Source organism: Cetorhinus maximus, chromosome 4 (genome assembly GCF_964194155.1).
Source record: "Cetorhinus maximus chromosome 4, sCetMax3.hap1.1, whole genome shotgun sequence".
NCBI classification, from domain to species: domain Eukaryota; kingdom Metazoa; phylum Chordata; class Chondrichthyes; order Lamniformes; family Cetorhinidae; genus Cetorhinus; species Cetorhinus maximus.
This window is the reverse complement of record NC_135882.1, coordinates 50,046,033-50,068,694: the sequence shown is the minus strand read 5'-3', so window position 1 is coordinate 50,068,694 and position 22,662 is coordinate 50,046,033. Positions and strand designations below refer to the sequence as shown.

The 22,662-nt window shown below is 42.4% G+C and overlaps 1 protein-coding gene across 1 annotated transcript in view; it reads left to right on the top strand.

The window, feature by feature from the left end:
- Positions 1-22,662, top strand: part of reck (reversion-inducing-cysteine-rich protein with kazal motifs) — a 170,180-nt gene that overhangs the window by 114,346 nt on the left and 33,172 nt on the right. The window contains exons 11-14 of the mRNA XM_078539778.1: positions 1,056-1,089; positions 1,859-2,056; positions 7,842-8,109; positions 13,471-13,641. Coding sequence (XP_078395904.1) covers positions 1,056-1,089; positions 1,859-2,056; positions 7,842-8,109; positions 13,471-13,641 — 671 coding nt within the window. The remainder of the gene's footprint in view (positions 1-1,055; positions 1,090-1,858; positions 2,057-7,841; positions 8,110-13,470; positions 13,642-22,662) is intronic.

Sequence of the window (22,662 nt, the reverse complement as noted above, 5' to 3'; positions counted from 1 at the left end):
CCATATGTAATATAACCTTTAACCCCATAGGCTGTCTTCTTAATCCTTTAATGCCTTTTACAGTTTATTGCTTAAACAATATAAAATGGTTTTGTTGAGGCTAATTTGGAAACTAATTTGTATGTTTTTGTACTATATGTTAAATGTGGTGAAATGGTTCCATTGTATTCTCTATATTGAAGTATTCACTTTTAAATGTCAATAGTCAAGGCAAATGTGAATTTTTACACTGATTTAAACTGGTTATATTTTTTATAGGTGTTGGCTGTGACTGCTTCAAGATCTCCCCTTTCTCTCTGAGGTCTTTTATCACTACATTCTCCCCTAGTGCAGCCCTGTCTTTTTATCAAATAGTTACTGTCCTTACTCACTATAATTTCTGCTTCTCTTTGTTCTTACAACCCAGGCATCTGTTGACACCATTCCCATGTTCTGCTCAAGCTGCATTTGATATTTTGGTTCTTACATAGCTAAGATCATTCTGTTTGTTTTGTAATTGTCCAATTTTGCATATGTTACATTGACATTCACTTCTAATGTTTTAATTTGAAATGACGGAAATTTGGTTGATGTCTGTAAAATATAATTTAATATTCCTCTGAACTATTTATTTTGGGGAGGTGGGCTTTATGTAGCTCTTGTAAGAATGGCTTATTATTTTAACATTTCATATGGAATAAATATATATATAGAGTGCATATTACATGCAATTATTTTTTTGTCAATCTAGGAAATTTAAAATTTGCCTAGTCACTGTAGGGAGTAAGTATCAATTTTGGCTGAAGCACCAAGGCATTAATAAAATAAGCGTTTTTTTGGTGGTGGTGGGGGAATGGGGACGGGAAAGAGGTGATGAAGTGAAAGCTTCCTCCTCTATATTACACACCTCCAATGGCTGGCTTGAAAATAGAATTGCTAATGCCATGGAAACTTTCACCTTGAAGGAGGTTGTGGTAGAGTGACTGAGGGACAGATTTGTGTTAAAACTGATTTTTTTCATATAATTTCTAGGGTTATAATTCCTAATTTGTGTCTTACCTTTTTTTGTATTTCAGACTGCTTTTTTCAGCTGTGTGAACAGAAATGAGAGTAAGGTCATTTTTACCCTAAAACAAGGAAATGATGCTGATGAACGAAATACTGAGTTATTTTAATATTTCTTTAAATATATTAAAGTGGAGTGTGCTCAAATGGTGATTTAGTTAATTTAGTAACCTTAAAAGCCTACAGTAGAAGAAATGTTTTGAAATCTAATCTAAGCCAAGTAATAATTAAACATTGTAAAAGGCAGTATATGGAAGACAAATTATGTAATGAAAAAGCATAAGGGGCAGTGCTAAGTTTACATGGTGAGAAAGCAAAAAATTTAGTAGAATAAGGAAAGACAAAAAGCAATTAGATCTTGCCTTGATTCTGTAAATCATCAGAGGGAAAGTCTCAGGAGGTATACAATAGCTCTGCAAATCAGGCAGCTGTAGTAGATTAGGGGCTGAGCTAATGGTGGAGGTCCAGTTGAGGTGGGCTTTGTACTATTCAGCTGGATTCTCCTGAATTTTCGAAGTTGCTATCCAGCTCAATATTCACTTGCATCATATGTACTACAGTATAACTGTAGCAATAATTAATCACTCCTCTCTACTGTTTACTTGTAATGTAGAAGTGTCATATAAAGTGTGGATGGCAAGGGTATACTATTCAAATTCATAATTTTGTTTTCTGAGCAATATTGCTCATTGCACTGATCTTTGAAGCATTATGGTTTGGTTGCAACTCCAGTTCAGAAATCATTGGACAAATAAAGAATATAAGGACCTTTAGCTTGCTATCTGAATTAATATTTGCTTTTATTGTGTTACAGAGGGATCCCTGTGTTGTAGTTACGCAGGCCGACACACAAATTGTAGGGAATATTGCCAAGCTATTTTTCGTACAGATTCTTCTCCCACACAGTCACAGATTAAAGCTGTAGAAAACTATTGTGCCTCCATTAGCCCACAGCTTATTCAATGTGTTGACAACTACACTCGCTCATATCCAATGAAAAATCCCATTGATAGTAAGTATGAATCTTTTAAATTATTTCAGTAGTTCTTAGAGCAGATGTCCTCTAATAGTCGCTTATAATTGCCTTTGTTTTGGTGGAATCTATGCATGTCTTTGTAATCAACATAGAGATCCTCCATTCAGCTGTGACTGCTGCTTTTCTCTTCCATTTACCCAATAGCCCATCAGCCTCTTATCCTTTCCCTGAAAACTTGTCCATGTCTAGATTCTCTTTCAACCCATGGCCTCTTCAAACTCACCTCATGGATGAGAGACACCTTCTTCCTTGACACCATTTCCATTAATTGTCAAACACCCAGCTTCCATTCTTGACATTGAGTTGACATTGCAAATGGTTCTTTTTCCTCTTGAGCCACTATCTTCTTCCCTTCTAAATCATCACCCCCTTCCTCATAGATCCTCCTCTTCTACCTCCATTCTTGTAATCTATCATTCCATCTCGAACTTTCCTTTTCTTTGCATTAATATGAAGTCACCTCCCAAATCAATGCTCATTTTATCTGCAATCTCTTGTTTTGAATCTTTCCAATTAGGTTTCATTCCTCCTACAGCAATGAAGTCACCATAAACAGTCATGAATGACTTGTTGTGTGACTGTGACCTTGGTGCATAACTCCCCTTCAATTTCTCTGCAGCCTTTGATATGGTCAATCCCACTATTCTCCCCCCAAATTTCCTCTATTATCCAGCTCAGTAGGATTCCTCTCACTTGGTTCCACTCTTAATGTCCAATCATTGCAAGGGTAGCTATTTCTACTGCCATCCCAGCACGGCCACCTCACCAATCCCGCAAAGTTCCATCATGTTCCACTTTCTCATCAACCTCCTGCCCCTTGGTGACATTATCCACACACGTTAGGCCAGTCTCTACTTGTAAGGTGTCGTCTCTTTCTCAATTGCTTCACTGCTTATCCAATATATGGTTATAGATAAGCCAGAATTCCCTCCAAATTTAATTACAAAGACCAACGTTATTGTCCTCGCCCCCACTGCAAACTCCATACCCTTTCCACCATATTAATTTCTGGTCACTGTCTCAGACTGAAGCAGACTTTCAGCAACCTTAGCATCCTATTTTGATCCTATTATATCTTATCCAGCACAAAGATCTCTTGCGTAATATCGCCCACTTTTGTCGCTAACTTAGTCTTTGTTGCTTCTAGATTCAAATATACTAATGTTGATCTGGCTAAAGTCCCATCTTCCAGTCTCTCTAAGCTTCAGCTTATCTAAAACACTTGAGTCCATATCATACTCTTGCATCGAGCCACACTTCCTCATCATTTTCCACTTTGCTCACCTACATTGTTTCAGTCTAAGGTGAAATAAAGCTTGAAGACATGGCTAGTGTTTTGATACTGCTCAGGGGTAGCTATTTTTCTTTTCCAGCAGATTGTAAAGCCTTTTGCAGGTTAATGTAATGCAGAATAAACTTGGAGCTTATAAGGCATGCCCAAAGCAGTGTTCTCCCTCATTGTTTGGAGCTCCTAGTCTCGTACAAGAATGGCTTCCTTTAGTCCATTGTCAAATTCAGGACCCAGCAGTGCAGTGGAGTCATGGTGAAAAAAGGGAAACATTTAGGAGGAGGGAGGGAGGGCTCAAAAGCTATTCCCACTGGTCATTCAACAACCTGAAAGGAAATGCTGCTTTGGAGTTGGATGTCAACAAAATCAAGGTGGCTGACCTGTCTCAAGGAAAAGATAATGTCTGTCACAAATCTGATAAACAAATTGATGCTTCTGAAAGGTGTTCACTGGAGGCTGATAAGCTAATGCATTCATATATGCAGTATTTTGTGCTCACCTTGATTTGGATGCAGAGGAATAAGGAATTGCTGCTGAAGCTCTGCATTTCTGATTAGTAGCAGTGTATGTGTTCATACTATGATCATGAAGATAGTGGTAATGTCGTTGCACATTTTATGTTGAGTTATGCTTTTCATTTGGCCTGTTGAGAGGAGGACATCTCGGCATCTGCCATTTGCCTAGCGGTGCTCTAATCTGCTTTTGTCAGCTGCTTAATGACTAGCCAGTGATTACTCCCCTTGGAGGAGTTGAGATGCAGTAGAATCTCTTTTGGCATCAAGTTGGCTTGAAAATAACACAGTGAGTCATCATTGGGAAGGAAGCCTTGTATTTAATTAGCACCTTATCATGCAAAGCACTTTGTACCCAACTAATTACTTTGCAATGAGATCTAAGCAATCCAATCAATGCCATGTGGAAGAGAACTCAATTCAATACTTGGGCCAGATATTCCAGCATTCCTGATATCTATAATAGCTGACTACTCAGCCTGTGTCATTGATCAGATTAGTGTACCCATCACTGGTGCCAGCTTTGGCTCAGTGGTAGCTTCTTGCCTCTAAGTCGGTATGTCTTGGGTTCAAGTCTCTCTCCAGAGACGGTTGGCACTTGGTACAGTACCAATGGAGTACTGCACCATTAGAAGTACTGTCTTTTTGATGTTAAGTTGAGGCCCTAACTGCCCTCTTGGATAGATATAAAAGATCCCTTGACAGTATTCAAAGAGAGCATTTTCCTTGTGTCCTGGCCAAGATGTATCCTTGACCAACACTACCAACAAAATTATCTTGTAATTTATGACATTGTGGGAATTTGCTGTGTGCAAATTGGCAGCCGTACTTCCTACATTACAACAGTGACTACACCTCAAAAATACTTTCTTGGTTGTAAAACGTTTTGGGGCGTCCTGAGTTCATGAAAGGTTCTATATAAATGCAAGTATCTCTTTCTTCGAATGGCAGCTAGTTCCTTCCTGCCACCTTTTCTCCCCCCACATAACCACACAAGTCATTGTTCCAACAGATAAGGTTATTTTAGCTGGACATGTAGCGGGAAGCTTACAAGTATTCTGTGCTGGAAACCAGTTGGCTTTAGCTGACTTAACTCCAGCATGACATGTACACACGCTTGGACGTTTGGATTCCTTCGCTTCAGCTCTTGCCAATTGGTGTCTTAAGTTCTGTGGGGCTGTGTCCCTGAGAGCACAGCCCATATCAGGTACATGACACCTACATATTTGGCTTTCTTAGTACTTGAATTTGGCAACACTTAAGCAAGTTGTTGAATTAAAATTAAGTCCTTCTGTTCGTTGCCAGTGTTTTACAGTGGCCATTACTTTGCCTATGACACTTCAGAAACTGCGGTTGATTGTTTTATTCTTTTCCTATTCTATTGCTACCTTCATCCATACCCAAATGTAAGTGCTTCTGCAAGTTCTAGTAAACTCTTTTTTTAATATTAGATGGCCCTTCTTGGCACTTGCTACGTTTTCCATCAAAACTTGACCTGACTTCCTATCCTGTCATTCTAGATATCTTGTTCTCAAATTTTTCCTGTGTGTTGGAATCACTGGAAATACTGACATTTTCAGTTACCTCCTTTCCAAATATTGTAAAGATCATAATGGTTAGATTAAGAAAACAATAATACTTTTAGAGGAAACGCTTTTTGTTGAGTTTTAGGTTTGCACTATTGTGGTATTTTGGCCTGAGTCAGAAAGTCATGATTTCAAGCCGTACTGGAGAATTTAAGTGCATTATCTATGCTGCAATTCAGTGCATTACTGAGGGATTGCTACACTGCTGCAGGTATTTTTTTTGCCTTAAAGCAAAACCTTATCTGTATGTTCAGGTGATGTAAATGATCAGGGAAGAAAAGCAGGAAAGTTCTTCCGGTGCCCTGACTAACATACAACCCTTAACCTCACCACAAAAAGACTACATGGTCATTTAACTCTGCTGTTTGTGAAACCTTGCTGTGTGCAAATATGCTTTGGCATTTACTCATGCAACATTGACTACGTTTCAAAAGTAATTAATTGGCTGTGAAGCACTGAGATGTCCTGAAGATGTGACAGGCACCACATAAATTCAAGTTTGTTCTTTATTATTAATAAATAGCAACAAAGTTTGCAATCCTTGTCCCCTAGTAAAAGCTGTGGGACTGATCCTCAACAGAGGTAAGTGATCTAGTTTAGTCCCTCCTAGAGAGTCACCAATGTGCTTTGGCACTGAAATCAACCACATGGTTTGTACCAACGGGTTCCAAGCATATTTCACAGCAAAGTTGTAAAGGGTAGAAGTCGTAAAGGGTAGATATTTAATGTGGATGCTGTTAAGGCTGCTTGGTATCAAGAGGTAGTGGGAGCACATTAAGAAATTGTTGTGGTAAGCTTTGGCTTTGACTCAGTTCCAGTGTTGTAATTCATTTTATTAGCTCCAAGTCCTACTGCTCAGTGCACGTTGTTACCAAGAGCTGTTCTCTGCCTTATGCGTTCATTTTTAAAATATTTATTCACAAGATGTGGGCTTCGCTGGCTGCACCAGCATTTATTGACCATCCCTAGTTGCCCTTGAGAAGGCGGTGGTGAGCTGCCTTCATGTGGTGTAGGTACACCCACAGTTATGGGATTTGAAAGGCCGTGCATTTCATAGAATATTTCTGAGCTGTACTTTTGAATGTCCAGTGCCCTGTTATATTTCCTCCTGTTGTAGTTAATTTTGCCTAAGTAATTCATGGTCTTTGTAACTCCAAGGACACAACCTGAAGTATTTGGGTTGGGGAAAAATATTCCTCTGATGGGATTTTGCTCTGCTCAAAGGAAGTATGGTTGTTGACTTTCTGTTCATGAATATGACCAGTAAGAAACTGGAGCATGCATACTCTGACTTCTTCCTATAAGTGTGTTCTCTGCCAATAGCAAAGCAGAATTTGTACAGCATGAGCTGTCATTCCAATTGTCTGAACCTGAACATTTTTACATTGCTGATTTTAATGTCCTTCAAAAAATAGCTCGAATTGTTCTCAACCAGCCCTACACAGAGGGTTTTAAAGGGAGGTCTAGTTTGATTATTGTTCAAATTAGATATAAAGGTTGTTTAGATAAGTGCTTACTAATGTGGTGAAAGTGTTGAGTGCACTTTAAGGTGGTGACTCTGATTTGTGCCTGCTGATATCTGTATTGCTGGCCATTTTACGGTTTTCTATTCTCTTTGAACTCTATTCAGTAATTTGTGATGTGGACCAAAGTCAAACTTCTCTTGCATTAGTTTAAATAGAGCACATCTGTAGGCTATTGGAAACAATTTGCACATAATTTGGGCTGCATCTCAGCACCTTCTCTTTGATTTGGAGGTAGACAATATATTTGGAAAGCCAACACTATAGGGCAAAGCCCTATTCTTCAAGATAAAAATCAAAATGTTTGAATTAGTTGAGTGTCTCTTTAAAGGCAGTCTTCAATTACAAATTGCCTGCCTGAGAGTTTCACTGGACATGGTTTCCTTGGGTAATTATAATGTGAAACTATCTTTTTTATAAGCCGGTGGTTTGATAATCTTTTAAAACCCAAACTTGGCATCACCTAACTACTGCTGCTTGATTTATTTTTGTTCTCTCCTACACTTTTCAACCTAGATGGTGCCATATAATATTATCCTTGGGTTTCTCAGCTTAGAAAAGAAAACCCTTCATGACCAATACAAGTGTACATGTTATGGACATAACTACTTGTGAAGTCCAGTTACGTTCACTATGCTGCAAAGGCATACAGCAATCATCAAATCCCATAATTACTGCATGGTTCTTTGGGGGCATTGTTCCACTTAATCCAGGATCCTCCTTATAAGGTCTGCACTGTTGACACTTTGCTGTATCAATTGCAATTGTTGGTTCAGAAATGTAACACAAATATCAATCCAAATTAAGAGTGCAGTAAAGCTAAATAGTACTAATGAGTTTCTAACTATTTAGGTTTATATTGCTGTGACAGAGCAGAAGACCATGCTTGCCAGACCACATGTCGAAGAGTGCTGATGACAAAATCTACAGATCAAGAAATTGTTGATGGACTTATCGAAGGGTGTAAGAAAATGCCTCTGCCTCAGGATCCACTCTGGCAGTGCTTTCTAGAAAGCTCAGGATCAAGTAACCCGGATAACAGCACAAATGGGTTGCCTGCTACAGCTGTTGATGGTGCTAAATTGCACTGTTGTTCTAAAGCAAATACTTCTATCTGCAGGTTGGTACAGTAACTAAAAAGTATTCTATTTTTATGTCTAATATTCCAATGGGACCTGCTTCCCGAGAAATGTAAATGTGAAAAAGAACTTGCCTTAATTCCCATTATTACATTTGGCTCAGTGAACGAAGTCAGATTTGGTGAAAGTGTTGTTCCTTACTTGCAACCTTTCAATTAACTGGAGATTTTATGAAACCAAGATTTCTGTATAAATTAACTTTGATTCATTTCTAATCTATTTTTGGGTAATACTTTGGTTTGGCTCCTAGGATGTGTGCAGGATCCCTGAATTAGAGAAAGAATACCTGCCTCACAAGGTCATCTTCATTCTTCAAATGATGAGCATCCTTCACACATCACAATCTCTCCCAGCCTTTGATTCAGGCCTCTCCAGGGATTTTGTTAAGTTTATTTAAATCAGCACTAGGTTACAATGAAGTGGTTGTAATGTGTACATCCTGAAGCTTCATTGAGGTACAATGATAAGTGTGTGTCCATCCAGCATTTAAAAACAATTGGGACATGCTTCAAAAGTCAGTTCCCAGATCTAGCCTAGTTTGGCTACATTTCTACAGTGTCTGAAAAATGAACATCCAATGGGCAGACTTTTCAATCCCAGGAGATGGTAGCCTTACGCCAGTATAAATCTCAATGTATTCTCTCTGTTTTGTAGCTCTCAAGAAAAGTGAAAACATTTGACCTATTTTGCACTGTAGGGCCTTGAAATTCTCCATTATAATGTTAATCCAGTTACTGATAATTTTGATAGTAAGAGAGCAAAAGCGATCTTGGATGCATTCTTTCAGAAGGCACTGAAAAATTGTTTGAGAGGGGCCTCATTCTTGGTGTCTTGGTTAATGCCATTTAGATATAGCATCAATGTCAGCTACATTTTGTTTTCACTTCTTGAGGGCTACAAAACAGAATACAATGAGATTCCCTATCCCTAAGCTACATCTTAACATTCTCTGCTAGATACTTCATGGGTTCCAGAGGATTCAAGTTTAAACTCAGGAATAGTGTTTTCATTGCAGGGGTCACATGCAGAGTTTCAGCTTAAGAGTTCTGCATTTCACTAGACAGTGGTACTAAGTACTTAGCACTGGATTCCCTCTAGACGCCATCCATTTACAAGATTAGCAAGGTCCTAACTCTGACCCTTTGTAAGTTCTAGTTTTGTGATATATCTATGTTATTGATGACTCGTATCTTTGTCAGATTGACATATCAGAAAACTAAGAGGATGTTTGGTACAATTTTGTTACAGAAGTCAGGCTAATGAATATATTCTAAATAGTGCATTAGTTCCCTTGAAAGGGAAGGTCCTTTATGTTCTTCCCATTTCCTCCCTTGTTTGTGTTGCTTTATGCTTCCTTCAGTTTTCTCTGCTGTCTCATCGAAGAGGAGTTATTCACCATGGCCGCAGTCACAGAGAAGTCAGTCCAACTGGAATGATCTTTAACAATTCTTTGGCTTTCCCTGGTCCACCTATTACTTTTACTGATCTGAGACTCACTAGCAGCAGTGGCGATGACGACTGAGTGCAGCGACCAAGGAATTAAAGCAGGGGAGAGGAAGCCAGCCTAGAAACTCAATGGCAAGAGCGGTGCAGGCATGTGTGGAGATGAAGTGCAGCAACCAAGGCGTTAAAGTGAGAGAGACAGCCTCCAGCAAAACCTCCAACAACAAAAGCAACATCTGCAAAACAGATATTGTGACAAGACAACCAGAGAAGGAATGGATTGGTGAGTAGCTGGTAAGTGTTTCTAGTTAATAGTCTAGAAATTGAAGGTATGGAAGGGCACCTTAGCCCTGTTGAATACACATCCTGCACCATGTGGGAAACCCTGAATGTTGCTTGTGGCCTGGACAGCCACATGAGCGGGAAGTGCCACCAGCTAGAGCAGTTTAAGCTCTGGCACTTTTGATAAGGTTCCACATGGCAGAGTGACCTTGAAAATAAAAGCTCATGGAATCCAAGGCAAAGTGTCAAGTTGGATCCTAAATTGGCTCAGAGGAAGGAAGGTGTTTTTGTGATTTGAAGGCTATTTCCAGTGGGGTGTCACAGGGCTCAGTTCTAGATTACTTTTTTTTTGTGTCATAAATGATATGGACTTGAATGTAGGGACTATGATTAACAAGTTTGCAGATGATACAAAAATTGGCCATGTGGTTGATAATGTAGACTGCAGAAATTTTTTAATGGACTAGTCAGGTGAGCGGAACAGTGGCAGATGGAGTTAAATCTGGAGAAGTATGCGGTAATGCATTTGAGTAAGGCTAACAAGGCAAGGAAATATACAATAAATGGTAGGATACTGAGAAGTGGAGAGGAACAGAGTTACATGTGTTTGGATCCCTGAAGGTGCCTGGACAGGTACATAAGGTGGTCAAGAGGCATACGGGAGCTGAGGCATAGAATATAAAAGCAGAGAGGTTACGTTAGAACTGTATGAAACACTTGGTTCCAGTCACCGGAAAGATGTGATTGCATCAGAGAGGTTATAGAGGAGATTTACGAGGACTTTGCTTGGACTGAAGAATTTTTTGTTATGAGGAAAGATTGGGTCGTTGTTTTCTTTGGAATAGAGGAGGCTGAAAGGAGACCTAATTAGAATGTATAAAATTGAGATCTCTAGAGAGAATGGATAGAAAAGCCCTATTGCCTTTGGTTGAGGAATGGGTCCATAACCAGGGGCATAGATTTAGGATAAGAGGTAGGAGGTTAAAGGGGATTTAAGGGGGAATCTTTTCACTCGGAGTAATGGGAATCTGGAACTCTCTGCCTGAAAGAGTGGTAGAGGCAGAAATCGCCTAATATTTGAAAAGTACTTGGATATGCTCTTGAAGCACTGTCACCTACAAGGCTACATGAACAGAGCTGGAATGTTGGATAAGGCTGGATGGCTCCTCATTGGCCAACGCAGACATGATCGGCTGAATGGCCACCTCCTGTGCTGTCATTTTCTATGATTCCTGACCCTGTACTAGTGATAATGAAGTAACTGATACTACTCTAGGCAGCATGGAAGGAGTTTCATACCTCACCCTTCCTTCAATGTTAGATCTGGTACTGTATTTTTATGAATTATAACTTTTGTTTTGCTCTAAGTTGTAAAAATTATTTCTAGTCACTTGCAGCCTTGACCAGCTAGAGGCAGTCTGAGACAATTTTGTCACTGTCAATTTTTTTAAGCTCTGCACAGCTAATTTTAGCGGTACTTCAACTCGGTTTAATTGAATTGGTAATTTCTCTTTTCCTTCCCCTTCTTATCCCTTTTTCAGATTTGCAATTTATGAAACCAGAGTCCTCCCTTTAACTCATCCCAACTCCCTTAGCTGTAATTTAAAAAATTAGTTTTTTGAATGATTTTCGCTTTTGACATTATTCTCAATTATCTCAGTAAAGGTCCTCCCATTATGGCTTCATTCTGATTGTCAATAGTATCAGATTAAGGTGGACCTAAGTGGTGCAATCGAGGAAAGCACAAGACAACTAATTGTCTTTTAGGCTAAATTACTTTTTATTGAATAATCAAGAATAGTCACACAATTTCATATAACCTTGAAAAATAGCAGAGTGTCATCAAGGCTACAAGATGATCAGTCCAGTTGCTCTTGAGGTTAACGCATTAAATTCTTCCCATATGAGTTTTCTTGTCTTCCTACCAATTGCAGCTCCACCCTGCCCGATGTACTTCCCTTGTATTATTTTTCTTGGTTGAAGTGTGAGTACCAGCTGCTGTAAGTCCCACATTAGCCAACCATACACAGTTATTAGGTCTTCTAATTGGCTGGTGATTATGATTATTGTAATTGATTCAAAACCAAGCTGCCAGACCAGGTATAGTCCTCAGCATGTCCTCTTGTGGACTGCATTGTTTAGTTTTGAGATGACTGTTTAACACTCGGGTTAGTGATCTTCCTCATTTATTTATTATTTTAACCTTTACCAGACTTCAGTCGCATGCAAGCCATTGTCCATTATGATCCTGGGTTGGCCTGATCAGTCTCTATGTACCTGCAGTTTAATTTCCTCACGAGTTGTTTTCTGTCAGACCTGTCAGACCCTCTCAAAAAACAGGATGTTGCATATACTAGAAATCTGAAATAAAATCAGAAAATGCTGGTAATACTCAGCAGGTCAGGCAGCATCTGTGGAGAGAGAAACAGCTAATGTTTCAGTTCAATGACCTGTCAGCAGAATTTGGAAAAGTTAAAGATGTAATTGCTTTTGCGGAAGGAGTGAGTGGGACAAGGACAAAAGGAAGGCCTGTGTTAGGATGGAAGACAGAAAAGATTGAATGACACGAGTTAGTCTTACAGGGCCAAAGGATGGTGGGGAAAGAAAAGAAACAAAGAAACAAAAGATGTGCCTAGAGCAAGTGTGCTGTTAACATTGGGAGATGGGGTGAATTGACTCATTTTTAGAATGTCGTGGGTTGTTTGATTTCGAATATTGTTGATTGTTTTAGAATGTAGTGGATTGTCTCAGCTGCTATGTTGGAATTAGTCGCATCTGTCAAAATCTGAGCAGAGTTTTCAGAGCAGGTTGTTGGATGTTGATTGGCCTGAAGCCTCCTCAGTGAGATTGAAGTTCTTAATAAAAAGATTCCTTTTTTGAACTTTGTAGTTACAGAGAATCACCCAGGCAGGGAAAAACCTCAAGGAAGAGCTGTGTCTTTGTAATAACATTGAGTTAACACAACATGGTGGAGGTATGCACTCTACTGAGTGTCCTCTTCACTTGTTTTTTCTTAAATTGCTCTGTCAGTGCTGCAATGGTTCTCATCCTGCAATTGCATTCTGCAATCATCAATTTTCTTCATATTTCAGTACTTATAACCCTTATTCATTTATGATATAGCTGATTTGATACATTTTCTTCCTTTTCATTTTTCAAATTGTTTCTTCATTATTTTGTTTTTGACATTTGACTTTGGTAAAGTGTAATGGGACAAGTGTGAAGATTTTGTACAATGCAGAGCACTCTGCAGTACAATTAGATGTTGATCTTCCAAATGTTGGCTGGTGTTTGGGTAGAATATTTTGAGCTGTATAATATTAATACTGATAGTTATAGGTGTATCACAACAATCTTGAAGTTATGGATACCACACAAAAAGTTTATTGGTATAAGCATTAAACTCAATTGGTTTATGTGTGCCTTTTTCTTCATTATGCTGTATTGATACCAAAATGCTAAGTAAGAAATTGACAATACTGGATTTGAGGTGAGCAATTGAGAGCTTCATGGAAGAAATGTACTGGTGCAATAATAAAGTGTATTGGCTTAAGTGCAGATTTTCTAACCTCGAGGCTGCTTCCCTTCTTAAAGAAATATTTTTCTTATTTTGACAGGGACCTGTGTATTAAGTTGTACAGCACCAGGTGGGGAAGCTGGCAAGAATTTGATAGAGTCTGCGAATATAACCCTCTGGAAGCTGCCATGTTTACATGCCTGGCTGATGTCAGAGAACCATGTCAGCTGGGTTGTCAAGGTCTCAAATACTGCACTAATTTTAACAACAGGTAAGAGCCTCCCTTTAGTGACTTTAAAATCACCAAACAGTAACCCTGTTTCCATATACGTGACATTTTCTAAAGTAAATGGTCGTAACAGAAAGCCCCAAAGTATATTTTTTTTATACATGAGTTGTTTCTGGAGTCCTGGAAAGAGAACTAGACACATACTGTGAGAAATAAAAAAAATTAAAAGGGAATGGGCAGCGAAATAGGATTAAATGGAAAGCACTTTCAAAGTGCTTTCTGTACCGCAGAATTCTAAGGTTCTATGACATCTGTGCGCACTTAAAAGTTATTGAGTCTGGAAACGGTTTCATGTGCTCCAGATGGTGCTACAATGTTTTTCTTCATGCAGTAAAGTTAAAGATGGAACTTTGATGTGGATAACATGCCACATACGCTAAGCTTGAACTTTTTAATGAGTTAATACTTGCAGGTACAAATCACTGCCAGTTAATCTTCTGATTTGTAAATGTCATAATCAGAAGGCAGATTGTGGCTGTTGCATTTTCTATTTGGCTAAAATCTTGTCTGCAAGCATTCTCCCTCATTTGTTTAACTCCATGTATCGCTGGGAATTGTGGTAATGCCATGGGTGTTGGGGGAGGGTGTGCGGTTGAAAGTAAACCAGGAATATCGATCCTGTCAGAAACTCATACTCCGGGCATCTGGTGACCTTTCTCCATTTTCCTCCATTAAAATTCGACTTTAAAACATGCCTTCAGTTCTGTTTATCTATTCTCAGACAGTGAGTTGTTTCCTGTTCCTTCCCACATCAGATTAGTTTTGCTCTGTTTACCAGTATTTCTAACTATTGAGTGGGAACTTTGAAAAAAGGCTGCACCCTTTTGCCAGGCCTGACCAGGGAGAGTAGCCTCTGAATTCCATGCGAAGGAACTCTAGCTTTGCTATTAAATTAGCTTCATCTTCTGTTCAGATGCTTGATCTTTGTTGGCTGGCGACAATGAGAAGAAGGCATTGTGTGGTTTGAGCAGTAATCAAATGAGTACATTGGCTGCAATGTTATGCAGGCTTTGGCATTGTGCAAAGTTGTTTGAACATCAAAGACTGCTTTAAAAGAAGCTGACTGATGCTCACTCTGGCTCTGGCTCCAGTATTGAGCCGCCAATGCCAGAAACCTCGGACCTGAAGATTCAACTGAGAAAGTCCACCCAGGGATCAAACTAAACATCTGGTTTCTTCAGTTGCCTTGGTGTTTGAGGTTGTATCACTGATATTAGATAAACACTACATTCTATGACATCACTCAAACAGACCAGGATTCCAACATAGTATTAATATAACTGTACAGTCATGCAGGAGTACAGGTGTAACCTTGTGAGCATGTGTGAATGAGTGACTGAGTGTGTGGGTCTGTACTTAAGTGCTCTGGCTGAGTTATTAGAAACTGTTCACTGAAAGTACATCTAATTTCCCTCTCGTGGAAAGGAAGACAAAGAAATGAGAGAGAACTATGTTTCCCCATAAAGTCATTGCACCTTCAATGGCAACCCTGTTATTTCACATAAGTATAAAGGCCCAGATACCAAAACTATGTTGGTGAAATTTGCTGACAATCCTAAAATAGTAAGAGCTGTAGACAAAGGCAAAAAAAATGCAAAAGAATTTAGATTAGTTATCCAGCTATGCAGACAATGGCAAATAAAATTTGCCATTAATAATTTTTATACATATCAAAAATGTGGGATATTAAATTTACAAATGAGGGAATAGAATCAGTACATGGAGACTTAGAAAGGGACCAATGAGTAATGATACACATGCCAATTTAAGTGTCTCAATCATGTCACTATTGACATTCCTTGGCTTCTCTTGTTTCTTTAAACAAAATCATTCACAAGATGTGGTACCGCAGCCAAGGCCAACATTTACTGCCCAACCCTAGTTGCACAGAGAAGGTAGATAAGACTGCCTTCTTGAACCGCCAAAAGGTTTGGTCCTACTGAGTGGCTTGCGTGGCTACTTCAGAGGACAGTTAAGAATCAGCTACATTGTTGTGGTAATGGAGTCATCTACAGGCCAGACTGGGTAATGATGGCATGTTTTCCTCCTTCCTTGTACTCCATGCCATGACCTGTTAATTGTAAAACAAATGGGGATTAGTTGTATTCAGGTGGTGGGCTTTGATGGGGACTCACCTCTGCTCATACGCATAGGAGCAGACTGAATGTGTGATTGTTAGTTGGAGGTGCACTGTATGCTACGTGTTTCTGAAAATAAAAAATTACATGTCAGTGTATAAAGGTTAGGCTCCAGCATTCTGTCCTTCACCTTAAAGCAGCCATTCTCTGCTGCCATGTGAAGACTCAGCTAGACAGGTAGTGAAGGAAAGAACACTGGAACCTAGTCTTTATGTGGTTCTCTCCCACATTTTGTTTTTGCTTGCTCTATCCCGGAGTACGACTTCATATGCAAAATATTTGGTAGTGTTACCTGAGTTCTTTGTTACTCTGATGGCATTTTGCAATTAACACAAGCGCTTTTGTGTTCTAATTTTTGGATCGTAGAAAAATAAACATTTTATCAGACCTTGTGACTTGGACTATAATCATGAATTGAGTTTATTGAAAGGAAAATGAAACAGGTATAAAGTCAATATAGCAGATTTCATTTGGCTGCAGAATTTTCATCTCATTCTTTTCAAATACAAAAATAATAAAAGTTACTCCACTTTGCTAACTTGTTTACCAATACTAAACCTGGATCACTGTCTGTGACATAAAGTTATATGTAGGTTTCAACAAACGAATGCCGAAAATTCATCAGTACAGTGGCACAAGAAGAACTGTAGCATGCCGACTGATGCCTCTCTTAGCCTTTGGAAGTTTGAAATGGATGGAAAGGTGTCTTTCAATGCTGAACAAGTGTGTCAGAATTTCAACTGTTCACTCTCTGAACCCCAAACTCTACCCAGATTCCAGACCCACTCTTTATCTTAATGCAATAGATTTTAGGACATAGCCAGGAGCCTATTAAATGGTTTCCATTTATTTTGCAATCAAAATGTTTTTGATAGAAATAATTCCTTTGAAATGACATGTAGCCTATTGCACTGACGTGTATCCTCTTCATGTAGGAAACCAGTCAGTAGAGAGATAGTCAGCAGAGAGAGTCAGGCAGCTGCAAGACTTCCTCAACAAGTAATACTGTGACCAGTTAATTCTCATGAATGGATATCAAAAATATATAGACTTGCTATGGATTTAACTACCTCTATTTCACAGTCATAAAGACATTTAAAAAAGTTTAATTGCAGGGGGTATAGTCACCATGACACACAAAGTAATCATGCATTGGAAAGGATATGGAAAAGAACAATTATAGTGTTACAAGTTAAAAGGGATGAGTTCTGAGGAAAGATTGGGGAATTGGAGCTGTCTTATATTAACCCATGCTCCCAAGGAGCACAAGTTGGTTATAGAACTTTAACACCGTTGCCCCTATTTTTTGGAAATACCCTAATCTATTTAAAATGTGTAAGAAAACTTTGTTTATGTGAATTACTGCGTCATTATTTTACATTCTAAATTCCTATGTCCATATTTTTAATGAAAACTGCCTGTGCAAACTTCTCATACTATGTTCACGTTCTTCTGCCAGTTAAGGACCTGGAGTGCCACCACTGACAGGGCAATGTACATACTGTGTGACAAGTTTACATAGGCAGTTCCATTGTGAATGTATACAAAGGAATTTACAATGGAAATATGAAGATAAGAACAGTAAGGTAGAATTTCTGCTTTGAGTGCAATTGACAATCAGGGTGCAAATTGCACCCAAAATTGTGCTGGTTTTGAGAAATTTTCTCTTCCTTGGCTTTGCGCCATACTCATTTACATATCGCAAGACACACTTTTTTGTCATCTATTAGCGCAATCAAGCAATGCTTTAAAACAGAGCTTTAAAAATATTTGCTGAAAAATTGATATATTTGAGTGGCAACAATGCTGGAGATCAACGGTGTTTCTATTGAAAATTGGAATGAAAAGTCCATTATAAACCCACACAATGGGCGGAATTTTCCAAGCCAGCTAGTGGCGGGCGTGATAGGTGGCATGTGCAGAAAATATGGTGGAACCCACTGTCAACGTGTTTCACAACAGCACGCAGGCGGCATGCACTTGGTGGCCTTCACTTTTGGGGAACTGAGGTGAGTGCGCAGCAGCGTTCTCCACAGCTCGCCTGTTGTTTACAGGCTGCAGGGGGGTGGGGAAACTGATGCAAGACCCCACAGGTGACTGCTGAGAGGTGGGGGGTGGGGTCTGGGGGGAAGTGCTGGCTGGCCTCGGAGGCAACTGCTGAGGGGTAGGGGGGTGTCTGGGGGGAAGTGCTGGCCAGCCTCGGAGGCGACTGCTGAGGGGTGGGTGTGGGGATCAAGTGCTGCCCTGGCGCTGCATCCCGCGCACAGGTAATCAAGGTGGGGGGCAGGGTAAGCGAGAGAAATGGCCACACTTTAGGGACACCTGTATAAACTGACCATGCCTCTGCAACTGAGACAGATCAGGCACAGCCACAGTGATATGATTGAGATCAGGCTCCTAGCCTGCCCGCCCATGCAAGCAGCACGGAGGCACCAAAGGGCCACCGAGCACTCCATACCTTACCCCCTCCCACCCCCGGGCACAGACTTCAAGTCCACCACCACTTTATTGGACCATGGAGCAGTAAACATTTTTACACGTTGTACAATCTCCTCGCCAATGCTGGCCATGTAGCAGTCACTGCTGGAGGCGCTCACAGCCCCTTGCAATCCCAGCATCCTGGTTTGGACCAGTGTCCCCCATGTCACAGGTTGACAGGGCAGCCATGCAGCGTGCTCATCTGTGGCCATCCGACGTCAGGATCATGGATTCTGGTGGCCTAGCTGTATGCCTGTTGGCCTACAGAGAGTGTAGAAGACAGAGGAGAGAGCGACTGAGGCACCCGGCCATGCACAGGCAGGAGCAGCAACCTCATGAAGAAGGGGCAGCAGGGGCTCCCGCACACGATGCCCAGGAGCGACAGCGAGCCGTGGCTGGTCGCGCCTAGCGACACCCAGGGTCTATAGAGGCCTCCTGCCATTCCTGCAGATGACTGAGAACCCGCGTCGCTGACGACTGTGCATGTCTAGGGATCTGGTGGCTCACACCTGCCACTTACTGCAGGACTTGGCACCAAGGAGACATGGAGGGCATCCACTGCCAGTGGCTGTGATAAAGTGACCACGGTGCTCAATTTCTATGCCAGGGGCTCCTTTCAGGATTCCACGGGTGATCTTTGTGGGATTTCACAATCTGCCACCCACAAATACTTCCATGAGGTCACAGATGCCATCTTCTCCATGGCACACAACTTTGTGCATTTCGCCCGGGATCGGGACAGCCAGGATGCAAGAACCATTGGATTCGCCCTGATCTCGGGATTCCCACAGGTGCAGGGTGCGATTGGCTGCACTCATGTGGTGCTCAGGTCTCCATCGCTACACTCGGTGGACTTCATCAACCACAAGGGTTTCCACTCACTGAACGTGCAGCTGGTATGCGAATGCATCCTGCAGGCATGCACACAGTTTCCAGGGAGTGTGAACGATGCCTACATCCTGAGTCGTTCGCAGATCTCTGCAGTCTTCCAGGGTCCACAGAGGCTACAAGGTTGTCTCCTTGGGGATGAGGGCCACCCGCAGAGGTCGTGGCTGATGACACCCATGCGGCTGCCTCAGACTGCAGCAGAGCGACGCTATAATGAGGCTCATGCAGCAGCTGGCAACTTGATGGGGCAGACCATAGGGATGCTGAAGATGCGGTTCCGGTGCCTGGACCAGTTTGGTGGAGCCCTGCAATACAGTCTGCAGAGTTTGTCATGCATTGTCGTCTGCTGCACCCTTTACAACCTGGCGCTGCAACAGGGAGAGGAGCTGACTGAGGAGGAGATGGAGGAGCTGCACGTCTCCTCCAATGAGGAGGACGCCAATGGGGATGAGGGTGAGGGGGTCCTCAGTGGTGACGATGATGGGGATGAGGCTCTTGCACTGGCTAGATGAGGCAGGCGCACTCGGGAGGCCCTCATAACTGCCAGATTTGTGAAGGATGATGACAACATGCAGTGAGGTGTCCCCGTAGTCCTTACTTCGCAGTTGTGAATGTTTGACTCCAGTCTGACTTATCTCAGCGGCAATGCCCTCTGAGAGAATGCTCCTTCCATGGAGATGCAGTGGAGGCCCTAATAGTCGCTCGATTGCAGGAGGAAGATGACAACATGCAGTGAGGACACTCCATAGATCTTCATATGGTCTCTGAGAATGTCTGACTCCTGTCTGGCCGAGGGCAGCTCGCTTGCACTCCATGATCAGGGCCATCTCAGAGACTCAGCCATGAAACTTTAGTTGCATCTGATGCTGTGTCTGCCTTCAACAACTCAGCCCTTCAGGAGCTGGTGCACAGCATCACTGTGATGGGGGCCAGCCCCACCATAAAGGTGCTGAGAGCACACAGAATATGAGAGAACCCTGTGCCACCTGCCCACTACATTCTGGCAGCAATGACCAGCACTGCCATGGTGCAGGCATCAGTAATGTTTCCAGGGAGTGTGAGGCTGGACCATCACTGTTGTCTGAATGTCGCACAGAGCACTGGGAAGAGGCCCTGGACTGAGACACCTGCCTTTTATCTTGTGCAGAAAGGTTTCACACCTGAATGACAAGAACACTGCTCATCAGAACAAGGAGCCATAGGCAGGGAGACATTCTTGGGAGTTTATTGTACAATAGTACAATTATGTACAAGTGATTAACACAAGTGCCCAGGCTGTGCAACTAATTCTCCTTAACTGTCCTAACCCTGCCACTACGTCTTGGTGCTTCCTGGACATCCACAGCAGAGGTGGAGGCAGCCTGTTGACTGTGATGACTTTGGTGAGCATCCTCTGGAGGGCCGAGACTTGGAGGGCCCCGGCCTGCTCTTGGGGTCCTGCTGTGTGGCAGTGGCACCCTCCTCAGCCTGTGAAGCTGGATCTGTGGAGGTCACAGGAAGAGGGGAGTTGGATGGTCTGGTCACTCCCAGAGTCACCTGGGTGGATGGCCCCAGAGCGTGCACCTGCTGATCCTCCTCCCTATGGGTGCCCGAGGGCCCCTGGCTGACTGTGAGTGGAAGGGGTAACTGAAGTGAGATTGAGCTGCCCAGCAGCCCTCTTGCGTACACACTGTTGGAGCCCAACTATGGCATCAGCAATGGAGTTAAACCCGTGCAGGAGTGACGTCCTGGACCAAGGTCTCCATGGCGGCCTCCATCCTGCCAATGTTGACTTCGGTGCGTTGCAATGCTGGCACTATAACCTCAGCCTGAAGACAGATGGACTCCTCTATTGTGCCTTGCATTCTGAGGAGTGCAGCGGCATCCCTTCTTGATGTTCCTAAGCTTGCCTTTGCAGCTCCAGCAACTGTTCCATGACCGAGTCCAGAGGCTTGTCATTTGACCTAGCCTCCAGCAGTCCTCCAAGTGCTGGGGACCTGGGAAGTTCTTGCCTCCGCCTGCTGTGGATCAGAAAGTGCGATGTGCTGTCCAGATTGTGATCCCTAGGCTACTCTAAAGCTAGGTCCCATCAAGGTGTGTGTCCCTGCGCTGGTGGAGGGTGTGGGTGAGCGCTGTGATGGGACTTCAGGGAGGGTGCCTTCAGATTCCTCTTTGGAGGTTTCTTTGAAGCTTGCTTGGAGGCTCTGGGTCGTGGACTTTATCTGCTGCTTCCCAGATGCGCCTGCGAAAGCAAGGGGAGATAATTAATGCATGGCAGTGGCCTGTGAAAGAGGACACATCACTCACGGCATGGTTATCTGATGGATGTTGCACTGCTGGACCCTCACTTGGTAGAGCAGCGCCAACCTCATGTCAGCACAAGACCGGTCCCAGTCATAGCCGGCCAGCTGGATGGCACTGTTTTCAATTTCTGCGAGCACTTTAAATTTCGGCATCCCTCCACCTGTCTGCGACCTTTCCCTCCTGTTGTGAGCCAGTTTGTTCTGTATGGATAGAGATGGGGAGAGTGTAACAGGACGCCTGATGATTAGTATGCCTGGCCTGTGTGGGTGGTGAGTGGTCCCATGGACAGGATGAGGACAATGAAGGTGCCTGTGAGAGAGTAAATGGTGATGTCCCTTGCACTGGCAGTGAATGAGGGCCCTGTGAGTGTGTGATGGGTTTGTGAGAGTTGGGAGTGATGAAAAGAGTGACTTACCCTGGCGGAATGGAGGAGATCATTCATCTTTTTGTGGCACTGAGTGGCTGTCCTCTTCTGAAGGGTGTTGGTGCTGACCACCGCTGCCACCACCTCCCAAGCCGGGTTGGTGACTTTGCTACTCATCCTGCGGCCAGACCGGAGGTAGAGCACATCCCGGCGGGCCTCCACGGCATCCAGCAGTCGCTCGAGGGACCCGTTGTTGAAGCGGGGGGCTACAGTCTTTTTGCCCTTGCAAGTCATGTCTCCCAGGCAGCAGTGATGAGCTGGTGGCAATGAGCACTTTGCTGGCGGCTGCCTTTTAAAGATGGCAGCCGGCGTGATGCAACAGTGGGGTGATGGGGAATGGGCGAATGAGAGCCCACCCGCCATGGAAATGGCATGTTTCGCGGGAGTGAATATATAATGAGGCGGGCTCAAGAAGATACGGCGTGAAAACCTGCCATTTTCATCAGCGGGTAGGACTCCATTTTACCCGCCCGCTACCTCACTTAATGCAATTCTGGAACAATTCCACCCAAAGCCTTTTATTCCTGCAGATAGGTGGGTATTTCATTTTTAAAGGTATGACAGCTTGCCTGTTACAGTATCAGTTGCACAATAGCTGCTGTGTTAGTTTTGTTTAAAAAGAAGCTACTTTGTCTGCATACAATTCCAGGCTCTAGACTTTGTGTGGCTTTAATTCATAAACCTCTCAAATTACTGCTGGAAATTCAGTAATTGAATTTCTAAGAGGGTAAATCATTTGCGTAGCGTTGCTTACAGCGGCACAATGCAGACTACATAGATTCCCCGGGTATA